The sequence below is a fragment of the Podarcis erhardii genome (assembly GCF_964252035.2).
Source record: "Podarcis erhardii genome assembly, chromosome: 5".
Lineage (NCBI taxonomy): Eukaryota > Metazoa > Chordata > Lepidosauria > Squamata > Lacertidae > Podarcis > Podarcis erhardii.
This window is the reverse complement of record NC_138509.1, coordinates 66,925,408-66,942,303: the sequence shown is the minus strand read 5'-3', so window position 1 is coordinate 66,942,303 and position 16,896 is coordinate 66,925,408. Positions and strand designations below refer to the sequence as shown.

The 16,896-nt window shown below is 43.0% G+C and overlaps 1 protein-coding gene across 7 annotated transcripts in view; it reads right to left on the bottom strand.

Moving 5' to 3' along the window:
• Window positions 1-6,433: 6,433 nt before the first annotated feature.
• The window catches only part of ST6GAL1 (ST6 beta-galactoside alpha-2,6-sialyltransferase 1), a 128,692-nt gene continuing 118,229 nt past the window's right edge, over window positions 6,434-16,896 (bottom strand). For all 7 annotated transcript variants that reach the window (XM_081861611.1, XM_081861610.1, XM_081861607.1 and 4 more), the window contains 3 exons: window positions 11,898-11,999; window positions 10,854-11,028; window positions 6,434-6,996 (listed from right to left, as the gene is read on the bottom strand). In XM_081861611.1, the coding sequence (XP_081717737.1) occupies window positions 6,755-6,996; window positions 10,854-11,028; window positions 11,898-11,999 (519 nt within the window). In that variant the 3' untranslated portion in view covers window positions 6,434-6,754. The remainder of the gene's footprint in view (window positions 6,997-10,853; window positions 11,029-11,897; window positions 12,000-16,896) is intronic.

Genomic DNA, 16,896 nt, shown 5'->3' with positions numbered 1-16,896 from the left:
AGGGGAAACATCCACTGGCGGAATCATCTTGCCTCCTCGTCTGACCACTAAGAAGGCAGTGACCACGAGGCCAGTTATGATAATAAAAAACAGAGCTGGCTGGAGACCAAACTGAGCTGTCCAATACAGCTTTCAGATTTCCTATCTTTGCTTTAATGGATTTGGCTGAAAAAAGTTTCAAGTAGCCTTGCTTAATTGAGACATTTGATGAAACCCACACCACTAAGAGTTCCACTAAACCAAAAGAGATATAATATATTATTGAACATAAAATGGAATTTAGTGAACTGCATTTATTTTTACCAGGAACAGGCCTAATGTTGCTTGGATGTAAGCCCTAGAGATGCATCCAGTTATTTCCATGTTTGTGTGGCTCAAAGCTGTGTGGCAAGAAATTTCTCCAGAATCGGTAATCATAGTACATTGTGGGACATCAACTCTCACCATCCCTGGCCATTGGCCATGATGGCCAGGGCCAATTGAAGTTCTCCAATGACATTCAAATGAATTTTCCATATTGAGAGTAGTTTTGAATGTTTCTGAAGAGCCACCACTGGCAGAACATTTGTGATGTGCGATGGAAACACAAGTCTAAAACTTCAGATGGGGGTGGGGAATGGCTGAATGGGGAGTTGCCCAACTTAAGAGGAATTAAACATATCTTCTATCTGTCACTTTTCCCCTGCAGATCACCCTCTCCAAATGCTGCTTTACAGTAGATAAATGATAGGTAATGGAAGCTGGCTAGTAAGAAACTTACTCTAAAATCACATTTTCTTTCATAGTTCATCCCCCAGTTGCCAAAGAATGAATGTTCCTTCCTTTGTAATGCTGCAGCTTTCATAAATTTCATAAATTTGCACACACATTGGTCTGATTTATACATCAAAGTAATGGGCTGATAAGATGTGGTTTATAGACCCAGCAATGAACCATGCACCCTTTCCCCTGACTTTGGCACCGAGATCACAGATATTTGAATTGGGAAACTATGGTTTAACCTCTGCCTACTTGCCAGCCTGCCATTAGGTAGAGTGATACAGCTACCTCAGGCAGGTTTTTTATGTCATGAAAAGGTAGCAAATTGTTAGCTATTTAATTGATTACTGCATCTTTACTGCCAGGAAGAAGGAGCTCTTGTGGGATTTCCTACTTCCCTTTTCGTGTCCTTGTTAGTAAGTTGGATTAAACCATAGTTTCCTACTTCAAAAGTAATAGGGAACTGTGGTGCACCGTGATCTTAGCATTGGAGCTGAGTGTGGGATGGAGTGCATGTGGGGGAACAAATAGGAACAGGGCTCCTTTACCATAAAAAACATGGGTTTATTAGTCTGAGATTGTTATGTTTAAACATACTCTGCAGCAGTCTACAAGACTGTAGTAGAAATTCAGTATACCTGCCTTTCTCCTCTTGCATGCATGGCTGAATGATGGCATTTTTTATCTGCCCTTGGAGAACACAGTCACAAACCTAAATATTGATGAAACCTAAGATTTGTTTCCAATTCCTGTCTCGTAACTGGTCTATTGAATTTCCACTTCACAAGTGGAATTGCTAGACAGAACATTATTTATGTTCTATTTTACTGTTAGCCATGAATAGTCATAGCTTGAAAAGATCACATTATCAAAAGATAAAGAGGATCTTGAAATACATCAGAACGCAGCTTTTGCATGCTTTCAGACAATTATGGTATTTGACCAGCACAAACGGAAGAGGACAAACTTTTCTAGAGCTGTAGAGAGATGTAATTTCACAAATACATGGTAGTTTTTGTGCCATTTAAACAATGGTGTAGTCCATACTTGTAGAATAATAGGTTTTTATGCTCCTGAGCAGCACAGTATTTTCTAATTTGAAAGGGATTGCCACGGTCTTTACATAATTGTAGGCGGGAGTTTGCTGTTATTTAAGCCAGCTGGAAAAAGCAGAATATGTGATAAACACTCCCAGGTTTGATAATAAGCTTCATTTAAATTTGAGGGCAGAAGATAAGAGGTAGAAAGAGAAAGCTCTAGGAATTCACAGCTGTTGTGTAAAATCCTAAAAGGTCATTTGCCAATCACAGCTCTAACTTCACTCACTGGTTAAAACACTGTGAGGTAAAGGCTGGGACGATCAGCCAGTCTAGCTCTGAGAACAGAAATTGCAGCTGGTGGGGGGGGCTTATATTTTGACATTTCTTTCTTGAACCAGAGCACCCAAAAACTTCCTTTAAAAAACCAAAAACAAAGCTAAAAGTCCTGGGCCCCTGGTGGTCTTTGCCTCCCAAATCAGACCCCTTCTAACCACCTGATTGGAGCCCAATCTGCACCACTAGCCTTAGGCCCAGCTAGAGGAATATGCAGGCCAGGATTATGGAGGAGGCAAATCTGGACTGAGTTTCCATTACGTTTCCCAAGGCAGGGTCCTGGTTCACTGGCTGGCAGTGCCGGGGGTTGTAATCAATTAAGTTTGAGTACATCCACTGAAATTACCGGTAATTAACATGAGTAAGTTAGTCCATTCTGAGGAAAACATAGTTGACTACCACCCATTTATTCCATGATTTCTTGGTTTCTGTTTGTGGATTACCACTTTTATTAATAAAGAATAAAGCATGAACAACCCTACAAATTATATGTATGATGCTATGAAGGCACCTTGCAGTTTTAGCTACTCATCTGTTTGTAGCAGAAGCTTAAGCCAACCTCTTTCACAACCCAGGGGCTAGTACTTCAAGCCTACCTCAAGGCTTCCTTCCTTTCTGACAAGTGTATTAAAATTTTGTGGGTGTTTTGGGTGCTCCTCTACAATTCCAGAAGTGCATGCATATTTGTTAGAAAATGTTAGAATTCCTGCTCCATGATTGCAGTCATGGGATTTTTGTCTATCACGTGACAGAGTGGGATGTGATGGAGACAGGATATTTGTGTTACTGTGTTCCGTGAAGTGGGACTATTGTCCTTTGTTCTTTTTCTCTTTGCTGTCCGATGCTAGAGAGAGAGGGAGCCATGCTGCAGTGCTCCGTGTGTGTTTATATGTAAATAAAGTAGATTAGCCAAAATGCTGAGTTGCTGAGCTCTGTTACGCAACTGCGCAAACTCTGCGGATCCCTAAGTGTGCCGGTGTCGGTTGGCATCGGTCACTGTGATGTTCGGGCTGAAGAAAGCTTTTGAAGCTCCCGAACGATTGACCAGGAGGGAAAGAACATGCCAGTCGGGCATGTGTCTCTACCAGGGTCCTACTTGAGTGTAGGCTGAACTCCTGACAGAAGTATGAAATGAGTCACGGGGCATCAAAGGACAAAGGTGATTTAAAATAAGAGTACCGCATGCTTGTTGGTTAGATCCATCCAAACGTGACCCTGAAGTAACTTCAGCACCAATATTGAAAATCTCCACAACTAATGTAAGCACTATAGGATGTGTTTAAAGGGTTCAAACTGAACTGCTTTGGAAAGAATTTATATAGGGAACTGGCTGAATGCAAAAAATGGATCGAGATCGGGGTCCTAAGCATCTGCTGCAGGGGTGAGGGGCTTCTTTCAGCCTGAGGGTCATATTGCCTTCTTGGAAAACTTTTAGGGGCCACATGCCAGTTGTGGTCAGGGCCAGAGGCAAAAGTGGGTGGAGTAACTCATTTCTACCCTTGTACATTAGGCTAGTTTCTGCACATACTTATATTCCCCTCTGTTCTTCACACAGGGAAGAAAGAGGCATTCCAGCCAGGCAAAAGCTCTCAAGAAGGATGCAAAGGAGGTCGAGTAATGAGGTGGGTGAGGAGGGTGTGTGGCAGGAAGAGAGGCTTGGTGGGCCGCATTTGGGCCTCAGTTCCCCATTCCTGGTCTATTGCCATCTGTGTGACTAAAACAATCAGATTGATGGAATTGGAAAAGAGAAAAATAACAACAATGAATACTGAATGATTAAACGAGTTGGCATGAAGTACAGAAACAATCACTTTACAAAATCTTTATTACAAATTTTATATCTTTGGGTCCTTCAGAATTATTTCAATCGATTTCAAAGATCATTGTTGACAAATCACATAGATGAGGTTCTGTGTTTTCATTTCACATTGGAAAAAAAGCAAATATTTCTTGAGAAAAGTAGTCTATACATGTATATAAAACTGGCAAACACAACCCTGGGAGCAAAGTAATTATTCCAAATGCCTGTGTGTGTGTGTGTGTGTGTGTGTGTGTGTGTGTAGCCACAATTAAATAGAGAATGTTATTTTCAGTACAAGCCTGAACTTGGAGCTTGGGATTCAGAAATTGACTTGAGGTGGGTCAGTCAAATTTACAGTGTTATGATCAAGTCACATCATTTCCTTCACATGGTCAGCAAAATAAGGGAGAGTCACATTATGCAGATACTCAAAACTGGCTTATCTAATAAGGTGGCTTCTATCCTGCTGCTGAATCATCTGAGATTAATGGAAAGCCACTCAATATCTCTGTCCAGGTAGAGTCTTCTACTGTTGTTGCTACTAAATTGTGACTATCCTTGGTCTGACAGGCATTGTTCAGAAAGCTGAAGCAGTATGTGTGTGTGCATTCATTGAACCAAACCTCAACTATTCCTCTCTGATATTCAGATACCATATATCATGAATTCACTTGGTGTGCATTCTTACGCATGATATATGCTTTGAGAAGCAGCAAACAACTTTCAAATAAGTACTAGGGGCTTCAAACTGAGCCAATACAGAGGCTGAGGAGAAGGGCAATTTGATGATAGCAAAAAGCAGGGCTCACCAGAACTCAGTTCTGGCACCTCTCAGGTGGGCGCCATTGCTATTCTAAGAGAACAAGGTAGGCATTCGTGGTGAGTTCCAGCACCTCTTTTTCTAGAAAAATAGCACTGGCTATAAGGGATAATAGCGGTTTTAAGAGAGGCATTGAAAATGAGACACACACCCCTTTAAAAAAGGCTCATTTTCACAGCAATTACAAGGTTACTACTAGATATGGAAAAGAGGTCTAGTAGTGGGTGCAAAAAAGGGGGGGAGGGCATGCTAATGCTGAGAAGGAACAAGTGGTGAAATATTTTCAGTCTGAGGGCCACATTTCCTCACAGAGAAACTTCTGTGGGGCGCATGCCAGAGGTGGAGGGGGCCAATGCCAAACACACACCCCACTCACACAAATATACACACGCTGTTCTCTCACATCCACACCCTGCCCTGCCATTCACACAGCCTCTGAAACCTTCCCTGCTCTCTTGCACCGTTTTTTTCCTTCTCAAGTTATCATCCTCCCCCTTCTCTTTCTCCAGTCCTGTAAACTGTTGTTCAAGTGCAAATGGGACCCATTTTTTTCCTAAACCCTCCTGCCTGCCCCTACGAACTGCCCCCCTCAGGTGGCAATTAGGCTTAGGAACAAAGTTCCCATTCATGTCAAATCCTAGAGCAAAGAGGATTGTATTGAAAAAGTAAACACCAAGGTCACCATTCACTGGTCGTGGGAGAAGTGAGGCAGAATTCCATCAGAGAAACTGGAACAAGGTTTGTCGCCTTTGTGCCCAGACATCTACAGGTTAGAATAAAATACACAACCCACTAAAAGTAGCTCAAATGTATTCCTAACCACACAACTTTTTCATGTTTTGACACGGATTTGTAGAATGTGTGGTTTTTAGTCCAGGCATGGGATAGTTAAGAAAGAGGAATCCTCAGGTCTACTTAGCTACATGCAGGCTCAGAACAGACTCTACGCTGGAAAAGCAACTTCAAATTTTCACGCCCAGAAAAGTAGAATTCTGCAACCAAGGTAAATGAAGCAAATGAAACCAATTTGTGCATTTGCTTCTTTCACACTTTCTCTACTTCTGTGTGTCTTACGAAGGGCTCTTAGCTATGACAGAGGTGAGGTGTCAGAGGGACCCAAGGGTCAAGACCTGGTGTCCTGTGCTGCTCAGACCACTGCCGAAAACCTGGCTAAGCTTTTCACTGCAAGGGTACCACCTAGGCTGCGATACTGGCTTCACAGGCCAATCCCTTCTCACCCAGGCCTATAAAGCCTTGGCCTCAAAACTCGCTCATTAGTCTGAACCTTCTGTCACTGTGACGGTTCAGCAGTTGACTTCTGGTGCCTTGCCCTTCCCCACAGATTTCTCTGGAGCATTTTGAAATGCTACATCAGATAATGTATTTAGAGATTTTTTTTGGGGGGGGGGAAGGGGGAGAACTATGGCAGCAATCTTATGCCAACTTACCTGGGAGCAAGCATCATTGAGGTTTTGCCTTGGCATCCAACAACCAAGAGCAGATACTGCTAAGAGCTTGATAGTCACAGATGCCCTGACTCCTAATAAGTGGACATATTCCATATTCATTTTGCATTGATTGTGCGCACACAATCTATCCTCCCACTGTGAGAGATAGAAACTCGTCAAATGGGGGTTGTGGTGGCGGTGGCGAGAGAAACAGATTATCATAAATACAGAATTCTCAGCCCAAAACTAACTTTAATTCACAGCCCTGATTTTATGTGTTCCTGAGTTAAGGACTGGAGTGTTCTGAGACAGAGCAATGAAACATGAAGATGTTCCTAAACACTGGAGGCCTCAGCTAGAGCTTTCTTCTGCCTGCTTTTTAGTAGAAACAACCCACCCTGCAGTCACAAATTAAGGCGTACTGAACGGAAGAATTGTTAATTGTGAACAGCTTGCCCAACTTTAGAATTTCTTTTTTAAAAAATTAAAAATTAAAAAGTGCCTTGTGATTCAAGAAGGGTTTTTCCAAGCCCAGAAGAGGGGATTCACAGGTCTAACACTGCACATTCCTCAAGCCAGTTAGAGTGACTTTCCCGTGAGTGTAAATGTCTTCATCTGTGCCTCGATTAAGGTGCTTCACCATATTTTTCTCAAAGAGCAGCGGGTGGTAGGCACCCATAGTGCAGGCTTGGTCAAAGAACTTCTGGTAATAATGACAAATGTCTGTCTGCCTTTTGGAAGGGAGAAACTCGTAAACATCCACTTCGTCACAGAAGTTCATCATGAGAGCAATGCCTAGAAAGGGAGGGGAGAGAGACAAAGGATCCATTAAAAGACACAGCAGAATGGGTGACCTGAAGGCAGGGTTTAAAAATCATGAGGGGTGTGTGTGTGTGTGTGTGTGTGGAGAGAGAGAGAGAGAGAGAGAGAGAGAGAGAGAGAGAGATCCTCAGCAACGCAGAGGGAAGAAAGGAGGTCTTCCTGATGTTTTCTTTTGACTAGAAACCTAGACAAAAGGAGTTAAAGGCTCTACAGCAGGGATGGGGAAGCTGTGGCAATCCAGATGTTGTTAGATTCCAACCACCATCCTGCCCAAGTAGCATGGCCAGTGGTGAGGAATAATGGGATCTGGGAACCCAGAAGGCTACAGATCCCCCTGGCCTGATAGATATTGTTGAAGATGGCGTCTTCTCCACCCCTGATTGTTGCAATTGAACACTGTTCAATTACTGCTAAGATTGCACCGGTATATGGATAGAAGTCATTTCTCTGCTGTATGTCGGAAACTGTATGAGAGCAAATAAAGCATAAGTGGAATTGCTTGTACCATTTTTATTCCCAAGCTGGAGCTGTGCTGCCATCTAGTGGGCTTTCCCCTTAGATGTACAAAACTCCCCACGGGTACGTGTAGTGATAGACATTCTCTTAATGAGCCACAATCACCAGGTTTTCTCACTCAGAGGCCTGTACATAAAAACAATATACCACAATACGAATGAAGCTGGTTGTATCACGTGCTGAACTTGTGCAGGGGGGGATTCCCTCCCTGCTCCTCTCCTCAGACAGCTGTTGTCCTTTGACCCTCATAAAAATTATGTGATGTGAGCAGGTTGTTTGAGTGTGAGGCGGAAATCAGGAGGCGGCTGCTTGTCTGAGTGGAGGGGGGCACGCCATTCATACAATCTGCCTCTGCCCTGTCTCCCTCCTCTATTCCTCCCTCCCTCCACATCACAAGACTTTGCAGTAGCCCCAAGATGCTCAGGGCAGGGGGAGGAGGGTCTTTGGAGATGGAAATGTCAGCTGCATACTCATGACTTATCACAACATTGGTAAATCAAACACAACCATTGGCACTGCTTTTCATCTGCCTAGCTAAAGCACTTCCGTTGAGGTTGACTAATGGCCAGAGGAGGAAGGTTCCTTTCCTCAAACAGTGGTGGGGAACCTTCAACCTACCAGGCCCAGTGAGTGGCCATTTTGGGTGACTACACCCACAATTCCTGCACCTGAGATCAACATTGGTTGATAAGACAGCTACGGCCATTCCTGGGTTGGGACAGCTGGACCACAGTTCTCCATGCGTTGCTAACCTCACTGTTGGAGTACTGCAACATGCTGTGTGTGGGGCTACCCTTGGAGTTGATCTGGAGGGGGCAGCTAGTGCAGAAGACGACGGCCAGCTTTCTTTGGGGATTTATACTGGCAATCAATTTGCTACCAGGCTATTTTGGGATCAGGTTACTAGAGAGACCACCCTATCTGTTACATACTCAGTAGATTACTGTGGTTTGCAGAAGAGATCTCCCACAAGTTCCAAATATAGCAGAAGCTCACTCTGCAATAGCTCGTAGCAGGGTTTTTAGTGTTGCTGCCCCTGTCCTGGGAAACAGCATTCCTATCAAGATATGACTTGACTATTTACACTTTTGGGGGGGAGGTTGTGGAAATAGTTGAGGATATTTTTGTTCTCGCAAGTTTTCCCAATTGGATCAACGGGCCTAAATCACAAGTGTCCATTTGTGAGGGTTTTTAGTCTTGCTTTAAACATATTTGTTGTGTTGTGTTTTTAACAGTTTTTTAATTATTTTATGTGTAAATCAGCTTGAGACAGTGGCTTAGAAGACAATTAATAAATTACTTTTAATAATAATAATTGGAGTGAGCCTCTAACTAAGCCCAAGCACATGCAACTGCATGTTCTTTCACTGTTTACACACAAACACACACATGCCTCTTTGCCTTTCTCGGTTTTCCTTGTGTCAAATTCCTGATTGCAAAGTTCCATTTCGGTGGGATCCTCTCCTCTTGTCATTTGCAAATTCCCATGCATACTGTTAGCACTATATAATGATGATGATACAATCTGTACCATGGGCTTCCGTGAATAGCAGTTCCTGGCAGATTTATTTTCCACAATTCCTCAAAGCCATTTGTGATTTATATTCATAACGCATTACTGGAAAAGGTGCTGTTCTGATGATTAACAGTGAAAAAACAGATTATTTTTATCCCGAGGCAGAAGAGAAGCTTCACAAAGCTGTCATGTGTGGAACATGCTGTAGGGGAATGTTCACTAACAACTTTTCTGAATTTGCTCTGCTAATGAGGGCAGCATCCAGTCATGCTTTGTGGACGTCCTCAGAGGCAAATCATACCCCTCCCCTTTTCTGCACTAGCACGGAATATGTTTGAGTCAAGTAGGGCTTCCCTGAAGAGCCCCACTGTTTTTGCCAGTCACAGGATCTCAATGCGCAGCAAGACAAGGCAATATTTGCGCCTTATCAATTCAAGCACAGCAACAGAATTCAGCTGGAAACATGTCCTCTTTTGTGTCAGAATCTTACTATGCAATAGTGCCATCTTGTGGCGAGAGTTAAAAAAACACACCGACTACCGTATTTACTCGAGTCTAATGCGCCATCGAATCTAACGCACACCTTAATTTTTGCAACATAATTTGGCACCAAAATTGCACATTAGATTCGAGTAAACACAGTAATACTTAGGAGTGTGGGGGGTACGATATGGCATGGGGTGGTAATTGAATTATCATTTTGTTATAGTTATTTAGCTGCAAGTAAGGGGTGTATGTGTGTGTGTGTGTGCCTGTGTAAAAAGAAAAGAAAAGAATGCTTCATCCAGACAAAACCAGTCTCTTTCCTGTGGTGGAAGCAGCTCAAGCTGTGTGCCAAACACTAACTGTTAGCTAAAGAAGAAGAAGAAGAAGAAGAAGAAGAAGAAGAAGAAGATGATGGTAATAATAATAATAATAATAATAGCATAATAATAATAATAATTCCCTCTGTGTGCATGGTGCAAGTATAAGAGGCAGATCCTTGACCCAATAGTGTTTACACTAAGGAAGGAGAACCTGTGACCCTCCAGATGACACAGCACATCTCCTGTCCTCCCTAACCACTGGGCATGCTGGCAGGGCTTGGTAGGAATTGGAATCAAACAACATCTGGAGGAACAGATATCACCCATCCTTGGTTTGCAGTCAAAAGATGGAGACAAGTGCTAACAGGAGAATAACATGCGTACTCAATATAGTGTCCTCCAGATGTTGGTGGCCAGACTGGTTGGGTCTGATGAGAATTGGGAGCCAACAACATCTGGGGGCACCAGGATGACTACCCCAGCAGTATGCTAAAGGGTGATGTCAAAGGCTTCACTAAACAAGTGTGTTTTGAGGGAGGCAAGAGGGGTGGCAGCACCTTATAACAGAGGCCAGGGATAGACTGAAGTTGTAGAATGAGCATTTGTTAACAAATCTAGCCGTCTATTTTATGAGGAAAGGGATAAATGAGGGCAATGGTTTGACCTCTATTTTCTCTTCCATGTCTTGGCTGCTCTCAACCAGAGACTTTATTCTACTGAATTTTTAGATCCCTTAAACCCTTTTTTACTCCCTCGGCTCAACTGCCACCAATGTTTTGTTAGCTCAGAGGTTCTTACCTGGCTGTTTTGGCTGCTTTTCCTTGAATTTACAAATCTATATACTTCTGCAAACTGAGCTCCCCAAGTATGTAGAAACCCTTCTCTTATCGATAGGCACTCAACAGGCCAAGTTCACTGTTATATGAAAAGATAGGTAACACCCACTCACAGTCCAAAGAAGAAACCCAGGACTTGCCCTGCAAATAACGTACCAAGCATCCCTGAAGATGGAGGATTTGGCTGAATATCCTCTGGTGAGTTTTCTTGAAGGATATCCCAGAGCTGCCACTGCATGTGGGGATTCAGGATATAAAAAGGTTGTTCCGGGTGCCTTTTCCGATAGTTCTTGTAGCTTTTAAAGAAATTATAGTCCGGTTTTTGGTACCACTGAAACCAAAAGCAAAAAAGAATTGTGGCTCTTCTATGAATACGAGCAAAACTGTCTCCAAACAGAGAAGCCTGATTCAGAGATGTTCTAAAAAAAATTTCATGTCCCCACACCAAGCAGAAGAACCGTGCTGAATTTCAGAAGAACAGCTGCAGTGGTTCCGTGAGGGCTGCCTTTGCAGCTCTGAGCTGCATCACTTAAATCTCAAGTGTTTTGCGTGCAATTGGCTTGAAAATTGTAGACATGAATGAGAGAGATGCTGCTAGACAAGAAACTTGCTGAACTGCAGAGAAATAGAACTAGGGGTTGTTTGTTTCTAAATTGATTTTTTGGGGTGGTTTTGGAAATAATTAAAGGGATGTGCTTTTATCCTTTGGTTTTCTTTGTAGGCAATAATTCAATAGCTGCCCTAAGCCCTGGTGGAACTGTACATGGAGCATCAAAGTGTTTTGATTTGAGGATTAGGCCGATTTCAGGTACCTGGTGCTTCTGGTGTCAGGTGTGAGGAGATACTAGAGAAGGAGTCAGCAACGTTTTTCAGCTGTGGGCCCTCAGACCATGTGGTGGGCCGGACTATATTTTTTGGGGGGAAATGAACGGATTCCTATGCCCCACAAATAACCCAGAGATGCATTTTAAATAAAAGCACACATTCTACTCATGTAAAAACACGCTGATTCCCAGACTGTCCGTGGGCCGGATTGAGAAGGTGATTGGGCCACATCTGGCCCACGGGCCTTAGGTTGCCTTCCCCTGTACTAGTCTTTACAACCACAGAACCATGCATTTCCAGGATGACCACAACCTTCTCCCAGAATCCACTGCAATTCCAGGCACTTATTTTAATATGCACATCGCTCAAACGTACCTCGTGGATACCTGAGTGATATGGTGCTGGATCCCACACAATTAAGATTCCAGAATTATACTGCGGATCTGTAACAAACTTCTGTTCTTCTACAGTAATAAGCTGGGAATGACAAAAGAGGTGGTGATTAATACATGTTGCCACTTTGAAAAGCACAGGGAGGTCAGACTGCAAGGCTTCACTGGTGGCAAATGTCACTGGCTGTTGCAAGACGCTGTTCCATGAGAACTGCAACTTTTAAGCTGCAGTTCCTTTTGAAACCAAGGGAAATGATCTTGATAACCAGGCCAGGATCGATGAAAACAGTCGCTCCAAATCTAGACAGATCTAGTCATGGACATTACAGTAGGGTTAAATGACCTAGCCACACATTCTCTTGAATTATTCTCAAATCAGGCTGAAGACCATGAGGTAGAGCACATATCTCTCTTCTGGCCCAGTGGCAAAGAATGCTTGGAGCAATTAAAAAACAAGGTCAGCTCTGTTCACACAACTATGAAATGCAGTGCAATAGCAGCATCAAAAATTCACACATCCCCTTCCTAGATATCATCCTCACTACTGATCCAAACAAGATTATCATGGATTTCTTTTTTTTTTAATAACAATTTATTAATTTTCCATGATTATCATGGAATTCTACAGTTTAAAAACCTGGTGCTCAAGTTTATTTGAGCTACATTTCCTGTTATCCAAAACATCTACAGTGGTACCTCGGGCTACATACGCTTCAGATTACATACGTTTCAGGTTACAGCCCCCGCTAACCCAGAAATAGTGCTTCTAGTTAAGAGCTTTGCTTCAGGATAAGAACAGAAATCGGGCTCTGGCGGCGCGGCAGCAGCAGGAGGCCCCATTAGCTAAAGTGGTCTTCAAGTTAAGAACAGTTTCAGGTTAAGAAAGGACCTCCGGAACGAATTAAGTACTTAACCTGAGGTACCACTGTATAGTGAAAAAATGAATTCAAAAACGCCTTCTGTACAGAAAATATCCTCTGCACATCTTTTATTGCAGCAGGCACCAGGCACCTATATTCTCCAGACAGTGGCCGCCTTTGCACACAATGGTCAATGGCTTTCATATCATAGAATTGGGAACCCATGGGTCATCTACTAGCGCAAGCAGCAGCGACAAGCCAAAGCCTGGCCTGTTGTAACATGCAAATGTATGATCATGGGAAACAAACCATGATCTGAAGCTAAGGTTTGTTTTGTTTCAGGAGAAACTAGTGACAATCCAGGGTTCACAAACCTCATGGCTTGTCACTTCAGCTCACCTGATGGGAGAAGCAAAGTGGGAACAATCTCCTTCGCAGTAATCCATAAAATATGGTTTACTGTGACATGTGAACGAAACCAGTCTCTCCTCCACATCATATGTTCTTGATGGCACAGCCTCCCACCATCTCCCAACTTTTCCCTGACCATGAAGGTGGGTTATACACAGGTAGCCAACTCACAAAGCCTTGCAAAAGGCACCTGTAAGTTCCTTTCACCGTTAAGCTCAAAATCCATGTAAGTGTGATAGGAATTTTGAGGTCTTAGATATATGTTAAATATTCATAAGTATACCAACCAACCATCCTCAAACTGTCCCAAACTGACCAAATGTTTTCTCTGCAAGGTCAAAGGAAAATGGAAAAGCCTCCCCATTGTCTTTTCCTTCACAAAGCCTGTCTTAAGGGTATGTCTGTGTTTGAATAGGGTTCAGTTACAGATAGGTAGCCGTGTTGGTCTGCCATGGTCAAAACAAAATAAAAAAATTCGTTCCAGTAGCACCTTAAAGACCAACTGAGTTAGTTCTAGGTATGAGCTTTCGTGTGCCTGTGACCTGGCCCAGGAACTAAGTATTTATCATTACAAAAGACTGCCCAGGCTCCCCAGGCAATCCAATCAAGTAACCTGCCAGACAGGAGATAAACAAGGACAGGAGAAAAACAACATTCAAATTTCTGTTTTAGACTGCCTTTTCTGTGATGTAGGTATGATGTATCTGGGGGGTGGTCTTAGGTTACACCCCTTCTGTATGATGTTTCTGGGGGTGGTCTTGATCTACAGGGTGGCAATTTCAAAAGTCCATATAAGGCCTTGCACGCCATTGTTCTGGGTTCTTCCTCCTTTCCTGCAGCTAAGGGGAGCACCCTGTTGCAACAGATCAATAAAGATCAAGCTTACTAGCTGCTTTGCTTCTCAGTATTCTCTGGTTGGCCTCTGTTATCTTCTCCTACCAATAGGGAACCTATGTAAGGACTCTATATGGGCTCTTGGATAACCCATAAGGGAAAAAGGGCAGATTTTTGTTTACAGCAGGAGAATGGAAATACTGTTCTTATTTTAATAATTTATATACTCCTTAATCCCCACGTGGCCTCTAAATGATTTACAAAGCATAAAAAAACCCAATTGAACATCTTTGTTAAGATACAGTGTCATTAGAAACACACCATAATTAAAGTGCACAATAAAACAGTCCCATTAAAACATTAAAATACAAATGACCATTATTAAAATGTGCAGTGGAACAGCCCCGTTAAAACACAGGGCAATGCCTGTGTAAACCACCGATCAGCAATTTAGGGTTATTAAACAATTGGATTAGATTTCAATTTTTCTACTAGGGCCTATATTCTGGATCATCCTTACTGGGAAATGAGCTTGTTACAAAGCAAGCCTACCCCACTCCTCTGCTTATTCTATGGTAGTCTGTGCCTGAAAAGGGGATTTTGGTCAACAGACCCCATTGCAGGAAGCTCATCATGCATGTTGAAGTAAACTGAGTTGCAACACTTTCTGGTAAACCTATTGTTTCCTTTACTGTAAATCTCTGCTATCTCCCCTTATCACTTGTGGGTTTAAAACAAACAGAACAGCATCTGACTCAATCTGGAATTGTTAAGGCAAGATATTATCTTCTGCACAGGGCACTCCTTCCTATGCACTCCCTCCCACAATTATTAATCAAGTAGTGTCAATGGCCTGAGGCTCCTTCCAGTAGAGCCCAAAAGATTACATTAATCCCCTACTCACCTAGAAACAGAATGATGTTTTTTTAGAAGCAATTTCTAAAGCCTTTAGACTTTTCCTGGCTGGCACCACTTTAAACCCTTTACCACTCTTTCATGGCCAAGAAGACAAGAGTTGTCTTTGCTTCTGCTTTAATTTTGATCCAATTTGAGACCCGCTCCCTTTATTCTCCTTGTCATGTCCCAAACTCGTCCAATTGCTTTCTTCTGATCCTTCCCTAAATCCTTTCCCAACACGCCATAAAAGTACTTCCTCCTCTGACAACCTCCCTTTCTCTTCCTTTTTTTTTTTTTAAATATAATTTTTATTAACAGGCCAATCAAATCACATTAGTTCCAAATTATACAGCCAGATTTTTAAATTTTTGTTGGGGGTACCCATACTTCAAGCTCCGAAAAGGGGTCCAAACATCACTTGTATTGCTGCTTTAATTAGACAGTTCTATCCAGTTCTGTCCAGATAGTCTCTTTGTTACTTTCCTCATCTTCTTGTTGCTATCATATATTCCTTTCTTTGCGATCTCTGATAATCTTCACAAGCGGGTTGAAAACAAACATCCTCTGTGTGGGTTTTAAAGTAAAGGTACCCCTGCCCGTACGGGCCAGTCTTGACAGACTCTAGGGTTCTGCGCTCATCTCACTCTAGAGGCCGGGAGCCAGCGCTGTCCGAAGACACTTCCAGGTCACATGGCCAGCGTGACAATCTGCATCTGGCGAGCCAGTGCAGCACACAGAACGCCGTTTACCTTCCTGCTGGTAAGCGGTCCCTATTTATCTACTTGCACCCGGGGATGCTTTCAAACTGCTAGGTTGGCAGGCGCTGGGACCGAGTGACAGGAGCGCACCCCGCCACAGGGATTCGAACCGCCGACCATGCGATCGGCAAGTCCTAGGCGCTGAGGCTTTTACCCACAGCACCACCCGTGTGGGTTTTACACTCTCCAAAAATCATCTCAAAGTAGCTGTTCTATTACAAAGGAATTTCAGAAATAGACTGGAAAGAGAAGCTGCTGAATTGCAACTTATCACCAAACTTAAAACTATGGAGAGACCTGGTTTGAACAAAGACATTGGATTCTTATCTCATTATACATGACAAAGCCATTTTTCACCTTCTCACCCCTTGCTTTTTCCTGTTAGACCTATTGCAGTCATTAAGAGTCGTCAACAGGCTCATCGCAGCTATCTGCCAATCACCCATTCCCACCACCCTTCTGAGTAATACCCCTCCCCACCTTCTCACTATATAGAAAGGTCCGGTGACTTCTGTTTCAGTGTATCTGAAGAAGTGTGCATGCACACGAAAGCTCATACCTAGAACTAACTCAGTTGGTCTTTAAGGTGCTACTGGAAGGAATTTTTTTATTTTGTTTTGACCATGGCAGACCAACACGGCTACCTATCTGTATCCAAAAATCATATCACATAAGGACAGACGCCATTCCACACCTCCGTAAAGAACTTTCCCTCAGTCTGTCCATTGATTTTCCCAGGCTTGCCAAACATATCTCAGAGGGCTCTGCCAGGTCTAGATCACATTCCGATAATCATTTGCATTCCGATGACCCTGGTCCTCCTCCCCCCGTCCTTCTTAGGCAAGCCTGTCTTGGCGAGACGCCATTTGCGTCATAAAACTTTCCTCCGTTCTCCGATGTTTACCAATCCTCTCTTTGATCAATAATTCACTCCACACAGTTCTTATATTCCTGCGTGTGATTAATAAACTGCAACGATTCTTCTCTCTGGGGTGGAGGGTTATTAATACTCACATAAGCTCCCTTTCTTTTCCTAAAGCAAGTCAGTCTGATCTCCCTGGCCCATGTCAATGCATCCTAGAGTTTCTATAGGTTCTCAGGAATGCTTTAACGATAATCAATATAATTAACTCTTGTATTGGTCTTAAACTCTCAAACTTAGCCTATTGCTAGGGTTATTTATTCTGTTTATTGATTTACAGTAAGCAAGCTAATTCCCCAC